The following is a 7855-nucleotide window of genomic DNA, read 5'->3' as shown; positions in this document are numbered from 1 at the left end:
GAGTTTCACTTGTACTCAAATCTTATCCGTTTTAATTTTTGCTAGTACTCTCTTTGATATCCCTAAAGGAGCTCCCTGAAAGATATATATATGTCAAGAATACAATAATCTACTTCTTGATTCTTTTTCCTTTTTTTTTTTTTTTATCTTTAACGATCTTTTTCTACACTATTCTTTTAGATAAATCCCTTCACAAACATTAAATGACAACAAATTTATCTATAATAAATCTTAACAATAAAAAAAAACAACATATCTTAATAAAAACATAAATAAATTAACCTACCCTAACTAGTATTGCCCTAATGCCTTTTTGCTATAAACGTCTAATTATGGATTTTAATTGTATGGATCCTATTTAGGTTTAGGTTCTCAACCAAGGTTATTGCCCCTACTTATTTATCTTGTGGATAGAATTTATCCTCGGATTTTCACAACTAGGTGGCGTATTCCATTCAGAAATTACCGGGCTACCAATATATTTTCTACTTAGACATATACGGTATTATCTTTCTGTATTACCTTTCTTTTTCTTTAAAATTTGAATATTCTAATTCCAATTGTGTGTCTGTCCTGTGGGATGATATGGCCGAGTATTCGCAAGCTTCTGGAGAATTATCCTTGCTGCTTGGCTTTCTATTTCAGTGGCACAAATCTATTTGAATAAAATATTCATTTTCTTCAAAACTATTTCTGTTTTTGTTTTAGATTTTTTTTTTTTTTTTATACTCACTGGTTTTTCTTTTATTCTATAACTTAGTAATGAAAGATAAACTGTCTTTAAAATTGCACCATATATAATATGTAATTTGAATTTGAATTTTCGCACAAACATACAATTTAAAGTTTGTCTTATTATTTTTTTAGTGATCTAATGTTATCTCGGTAGCAAGTATTTGTTAACTGTCTGTTTATTTAGGCTTATGATTTTCGTAATCTTGATTTTTCCTTAAAAAGTTCACACAAGAAAAGTAACTGAAGTTTTGTAAAAACAAATACTATTAAGAAAAAAAATAACGTATTTTCTACCAAAAAAAATATAATGTACATCAAGAGAGTTTCAGGTCAATGTACTTTCTGTTGTAGCCTTGAAAAGTTGCCTTTTTTCTTAAGAGAATATAATGTTTAATATAATTTTTTTAAATTTCTCTTCCTTGTCTTAATTTCGACATGGTAACTCTAATTGCGTAGTGATTTTGATTAATCTTGAATCACCCTGTTAGGTTTACATTCCACATTTTGACGTTTATGACTGATAAACAAAACCATGCACATTTAGACATCGAAAGACAAAACATAATGCTGGCAAATCAAAACAATGAACAACAAATCACAGACCACAAGAATTAAAAAAAACTACATACAATCAACAAGAAAAACTTAACAAACCTAAGCAAAACAAAAACAAATAAAATAAACTGGAAACAAAAAAATCTATGCAAGCAAAACAAAGCAAGGAACAACAAAAACGAAAGTGCAATACGAGCCACTAATGCTTGGAACATCCAGGAAGAACATGCCAACTCCCCCGCTATCAGACCTACAATCTCAACAATATACCCTTCTCACGAAGGTGAAGGGTATAAAAAGAATTAATTGAAATAATGCAACATAAAATTTATAAATCACTTGCTATACCCAGTGTGCTTTGCTACACTTAAAGCAATATGTATAAATAAAAAACCAACCCACTTAACGATTTTGAAGATTCTAACTACAATAGTTTTCCAGATTTATAATATGTTACATATGAGAGAAGTCAAACAAATTATTGAAAGTTCGCCAGTTTCTATCTATCACCAATTTCTATCTATCTATGAAAAATTTTAATAATATAAGAGTTTCCAAGATAAACGAAATTTTGTATTTAACTCATATATGTTGTGCCAAGCCACCCATTGAAAGTCCGCCCGTTATGCTCTAAATGTTCACATGAATGTGAAAGTTCTTCATGTAAAATTTGAAGATATATGATATAAGAATTTTTCTATTTGATTCATGTGGGGGCTTCTAGCTCCCCAGATGAAAGTCCGCACTTTTTCCTCCAAAATGTTCAGATTTAAATATTATACTATAAGAATTTAATATTATACTATAAATGTTCAGATGAATGTCAAGATTCTTCGAGTAAAATTTTATGATTATAGATAGTTATAATAATTTTTCAGATATACGAATTTTTCTACTTAATTCATATGCCCCCACAAATGAAAGTCCGCTTTTTTCCCTCCAAAATGTTCAGATGAATATTTAAGTTCTTCGTGCAAAATTTGAAGAATTTAGTTTCATTAGTTTCCCAGATAAACGAATTTTTGTATTTATTTAATATGGGAGGTGCCGCTCCCCTCATGGGTAGTCTGCCAATTTATTACCCAAAATGTTTAAATGGATGATACAGTTATTCGTGCAAAAATTTAAGATTCTAACTGTAATAATTTCCAAGATAAACGAATTTTTGTATTTAATTTATATGGGAGGTGCCACGCCCTCTAATGCTATTCCGCCTACTTTTTTTCCTAAATAATAATATTGACACTAAAGTTGCTCCGACAAAATTTGAGGACTCTAACTGTTATATGATCTCAAATATACGGATTTAATATTTTCTTAATATGGGCGTGGCTCCTCGCACACTTCGAATTTCAAAATAAAAAAGTAGCTTTTTACCTATTCCAGACATACAGAGGAATACGCTGTGAAAATTTGAAGAAAATCGGTTCAGCCGTTTAGTAGTCTATAACGTTCAAACATACAAACAAACACACATTCATTTTTATATAGATAGATAGATAGATAGATAGATAGATAGATAGATAGATAGATAGATAGATAGATAGATAGATAGATAGATAGATAGATAGATAGATAGATAGATAGATAGATAGATAGATAGATAGATAGATAGATAGATAGATAGATAGATAGATAGATAGATAGATGATGGATGGATGGATGGATGGATGGATGGATGGATAGATAGATAGATAGATAGATAGATAGATAGATAGATAGATAGATAGATAGATAGTTTTAACTTTTTAACTATTTATTCATTTTAGTTTTAAGTTTTAACTTTTTAACTATTTATTTGTGCTTTTAAACAGTATATTTTAATTTAAATTTGTTAACATTTTAATTATCTTTGCTTAATTTTTAATTATTTTAAACCTAACTTTCGGTGCTTTCAAATTTCATTCTATTAAATGTCTTACTTTCTCTATTTTTTTATGTTATTTTAGTGATTTTTATTTGCCGCTGCTTCAATGTCCACAATACCACATCTTCTCGCCAGCTCTTCAAAACGGAAAAAGGTCAACTATCAAAGTTTGTTTATTTTCAAAAACACACGACAAAGCTATCAAAAACTTTACTATAAAGCTGCTCTAAAACATCAATCTGCCCATTTGGGAGATAGATAACACCGACAACCACTGAGAATTCATTACCAAAATTTTCGACAAATAAAGATTCACATATACCGTGCATATAAACTCGAAAAACAACTTTATAATAATCTCTGTTCTGTAAATCGATTCGGTTTCAAAACCGAGCTCTTAAAACCGAATTTGGTGTTCTGCAAATCGAATTTTTATTTGAACGTAAAATTCAGAAAAATAATGATATTTTAAATGAAAAAGAGTTTAAAATGCCCATAGCAAAGTATAACAAGTAGTCCGACTCTTTGGCAGCAGTACCTAACTCTAAGCATGTGTTAGTGAAAAAGTACCCCTACAAACATTTGGAAGATATCGTCCATAGAAGATATCAAAGCAATATTCAATTTTTATAATTTGGAAGAAAATCATCCAAGCAATATTTTTTTGATATCGCAATGTTAATATTTAAAAGTAAAATCGGCAATAAACAATAAAAAATTTTAAATTAATATTTTTTTGATTTTGTAAAGTATTTTTTGTTGCCAAATTGTTGTATTTATTTCTGTAAGAGGATTTTCATCCTACGCAATACGTTTAGGATATCGTTATGTTATCGCATAGATGATATTATAGCAATAAAAATATTTTTTTCAAACTTCAAAATATTTTCAAAATAAGAAAAAAGCTAATTTTTTTAAATAAATCTTACTACAATAAGTTAATACGCGATAAATCAAGACGACGTCATTACAATGGTAACTTATGCTTGGAAAAATGTAAGTTTATCTTTATTTTCACATAAAAAATGGATAGTCATGATGTTTTGGTTTTCAGAGTACTTAAAAGAAATCAATATTAAAAGAATCTTCCTGTGGGTAAAACAAAATTGTGCCGGGGAAATGTTAATTTGGCATATTTATATTAATATATTTTCCATATTGTAATATTTTATTGCTAACACTAATAAATGTGTCTTCAAATTGCCAATTTTTTAATTTCTTATACTTTTCTTCCTAAAGATAATAGGAGAATATCTCCAATATATCTTCCAGACGATTATCTGAAGATATCTTCTTATTTTCACCATTGCTTATCTAGCAATGTCTCTTTTTTGTCTTCTAGGAGTATTGCTTTCGTATTGCTTAGAAGTATCCCCCTGGCCGCACAATCTCTACCGAAGGAGGTATCTTCCGCAATACGAATATGATTATTGCCGCAATAATTTTTTTCTTCTAAGCAATACGAATTCGTATCGTTTTCGTATCTTCTTGCTTGTAGGGACCTAACTCTAAATATGTGTTAGTAACAAAAATGTATATGTATTGGTGCATTCTAAACACAGAGTTTTATAAAAAAATTACAATTTTAAATTTGTTCGAATTTTCAATACCAAAAATTGAAACTCTGTAAATTAAAATTCAACAACAACAAAAATGAAATGTCAATAATTAGAAAAAAATATTTTTTCTAGTTTAGGAAAATTAAACTAAATTTTGTGTGAAAAGTGTGATAAAATTATTTCAAAAAATTACAGATTTTTTGTGCACAACCGTAATTTCGCGTACAATCCTTAAAAGTGGTCAAAAAAGTAAGTTAAACATTTGAGTGTTTCGACAAGTTTAAATTTCTCACAAGAGAGTCGGATTCACGCGGCACTCGCAGATGAGAGAGAGTAATTTCCTATATATGAGAGTCGGACTACTTGTTATACTTTGGCCCATAGCATTTATATTAAGTTATAATTATATTAAAAAACGAAAAAAATAATTTATTTGAATAAAAATAAAATCGATTTACTTTCGATTAGATTTATGTACTCGGTTTTTAAACGAGAAAAATTATGAGAATTCGTTTTTAAACGAGAAATTTACTCGGATTCGGTTTACAAGACAGGAATGTAATTCTGAAATGTAAAGACAACCACCACCACCACCTTTTTCAATTTATTTGTTAAATTTGCGAATTTGTCAAAGTTTGTTACGATACAGCATTTTAAAGCAAGTACTCAGAAAAAATTAATATGGCACTGTAGGTTCGATCGACTCCCTATCGCTCACATATTTCAGTTTTGCTGCTCAAGGAATATTTAAATTTTTTTTTGTTAAATTTGCGAATAGATATAGGGTATGGGTAGGGTATAATTAAATTTTTGTCGTCAAAATGATATTTATTTAGAAAATTAAACATGTTTTATGTTGTGTATAGCGTTGCCATATAAAATATCAAAATATGGAGAAGTTTATTCTTTTGGGAATAAACAAAATAGAATGGATTTGAAAATATTCCGATCGGAATTTGTGACAAGCCTGGTATATCTCAAATCATAGTATTAAAAACTGATCGGAGAGTTACTTAATTTTATTTTTTATTTACTTTACTCTAAGAATTATATTTATTCAAAATTAGCAATGAATACCATAAGAAGAACGCCAGTCAATAACGCAGCAATTTCTTTTATTGATTGGCCTAGTTTTGTTGATTCTTCCAATAACTCTGGTAATACACTAACAGTCGCAATATATATAAAACCTCCAGCTGTAAAAGGCAACACCCAAGGAGCAGCATCAGCATCCGTTCCGACACCTATTAATGCTAATGCATTTCCACTAAGAGCACCAAGAGCCGTCACTAGCTGTAAAAGCATGGCTTTGCGACGAGAACATCCCGATTTTATTAGTATTGCAAAGTCACCAATTTCATGGGGTACTTCATGCAACAGAATAGTAATTGTAGTTACCAAACCAATACTGTTTCCAGCTAAAAATGAAGCTCCAATTGCAAGACCATCTGTAAAATTGTGAGCAAAATCTGCTGCCAGATTTAAATAACCTGATATTTCAACGGAATCTTCCTTTTTTGTGTTACTTTTGTTTGATTTTTCTTTGGACTTATCTGTATTTTTTCTTACTTCCTGGGATTTATTTTTAACAGGCCCGTGACTATGTCCATGGCTAAAATTCTCGTCTCCTTTCAACAAACGTACCAGCTTTTCCACTGTAAGAAATGCAATAATACCTCCTAAAACCCATAATCCTATTGCAGTATCTTTACTATGGTCATGATCATGGGCTTCACTAATATCATGAGAATGACCATGGGAACTTTCATGAGAATGTCCATGACTGTGGTGTGGATTCGTAGCGTGTGGAATTAAATGCAAGAAAGCGTCACCCAACAGACCTCCAGACGCAAAAGCTAAAAGAACTTTGAGACGTGGTCGCATTTCATTACTGTTATCCAGTGGAATAATAAATAGAAGCAAAAACGGAACTGCACTAATAAATAAAGTCGACCCCATTGAATACAACCAAATTTCAGTCATATCTGAAAAATTTATTATTATTAATAGTATATGCTTTGACAGCAATTGTCCAAAATGCCTTACCCTGTTTGTTCGTATTTCGCTGTTTTGAACCGTGTGAATGAATGTGTTCATCATCATGTCCATTATGATCATGATGAATATGTTTGTGAAGTTCATCATATTCACTTCCTTTCTTTCCAAAGTTCTCATTGGCTTCACGGGAGTACTTAAAACTTGGATTTTCATTGCCGTGGCTGTGACTCGTGCAAAAAGTAGGCAATGAAAATATTACAAGTAGAATTAACAATGCCAAAGCTAATTTCTTTAAAAAAATGCATTGCTTCGCACTTTCATTTCGAATTTTAAACATTATCAGAGATTAGTTTTTAAACTTATGTTACAAATTTACACGTCACATCTACAAAGGCTTACAACATTTTAGCCAGGGTGCACTTATAAGGTGAAGTCAATTCAACAGCTGATTACTCATTTCTTTTATTTGAGGTAGATACAACTGTCAAAGTACACCATTTAGAATTGCCACAATCCGAAAAAATATGCACATCTATTAAGGGATTCATTATATTTTTAGGACAAAAAATTAATAAATAAATTTTATATTCATTTTAATCCATAGTAAATTTGTGCGAAATACTAAAAAATTGCACAAACTATTTGTCTTAAATATGCATCTATTTTATCAATTATAGGGAACTTTTTACTAACAAACATCCCACAATTGTAAATAAAATTATTAAAACTCGATTTTATCATAGATATTTTAATTTTTACAATTTTCCATGGTAGTGGTTTGGTCACAATTCTATAAAGATCATTATATATTTCTTATACGACAATAGTAGAGGCCTACACGATATTATAAGTTCCTAATATTGACTGTTAAAAAATAATATGTATATAATTTGTATTTTTGCTACTTCTTACAACTTTGTAATCTAATACTAATTTTTTGTTATTTTAATTGATAATATATTTACTTTTTTAATAAGTAAATAATAAATAATATTCTAACCCCCTTATTCACAAACAATATTTTTATTTTATAAAAGGTTTATAAAATAAAAATTTTGTTTGTGAATAATTTTTTAATTCATCTATAATTTTTAATAAATTTTATCCTATAATACATATTTACTTGACGTGAAGAGAATTT

The 7855-nt window shown here is 29.3% G+C and overlaps 1 protein-coding gene and 1 long non-coding RNA gene across 2 annotated transcripts; one reads left to right on the top strand and one right to left on the bottom strand.

The window, feature by feature from the left end:
* Nucleotides 1–1256: 1256 nt before the first annotated feature.
* LOC119601440 lies at nucleotides 1257–3500 on the top strand. Its single transcript, XR_005231228.1, has 2 exons — nucleotides 1257–1580; nucleotides 3240–3500. It is a non-coding gene; the product is annotated as an uncharacterized LOC119601440 (long non-coding RNA).
* Nucleotides 3501–5725: 2225 nt separating this feature from the next.
* Nucleotides 5726–7151, bottom strand: LOC119601439 (protein catecholamines up). Its single transcript, XM_037952376.1, has 2 exons — nucleotides 6763–7151; nucleotides 5726–6701 (listed from the first exon to the last, which is right to left on the bottom strand). Exons 1-2 carry the CDS (start codon nucleotides 7049–7051, stop codon nucleotides 5770–5772), a joined length of 1221 nt encoding a protein of 406 aa, XP_037808304.1. The 5' UTR covers nucleotides 7052–7151; the 3' UTR covers nucleotides 5726–5769.
* Between the last annotated feature and the right edge of the window lie 704 nt (nucleotides 7152–7855).

Source organism: Lucilia sericata, unplaced genomic scaffold (assembly GCF_015586225.1).
Source record: "Lucilia sericata isolate MDLA Ls3-8-SP2 unplaced genomic scaffold, ASM1558622v1 Contig000164F_arrow, whole genome shotgun sequence".
In the NCBI taxonomy this organism is placed as follows: Eukaryota; Metazoa; Arthropoda; class Insecta; order Diptera; family Calliphoridae; genus Lucilia; species Lucilia sericata.
The sequence above is the reverse complement of the archived record's forward strand: the minus strand, read 5'-3'. Positions and strand labels throughout refer to the sequence as shown.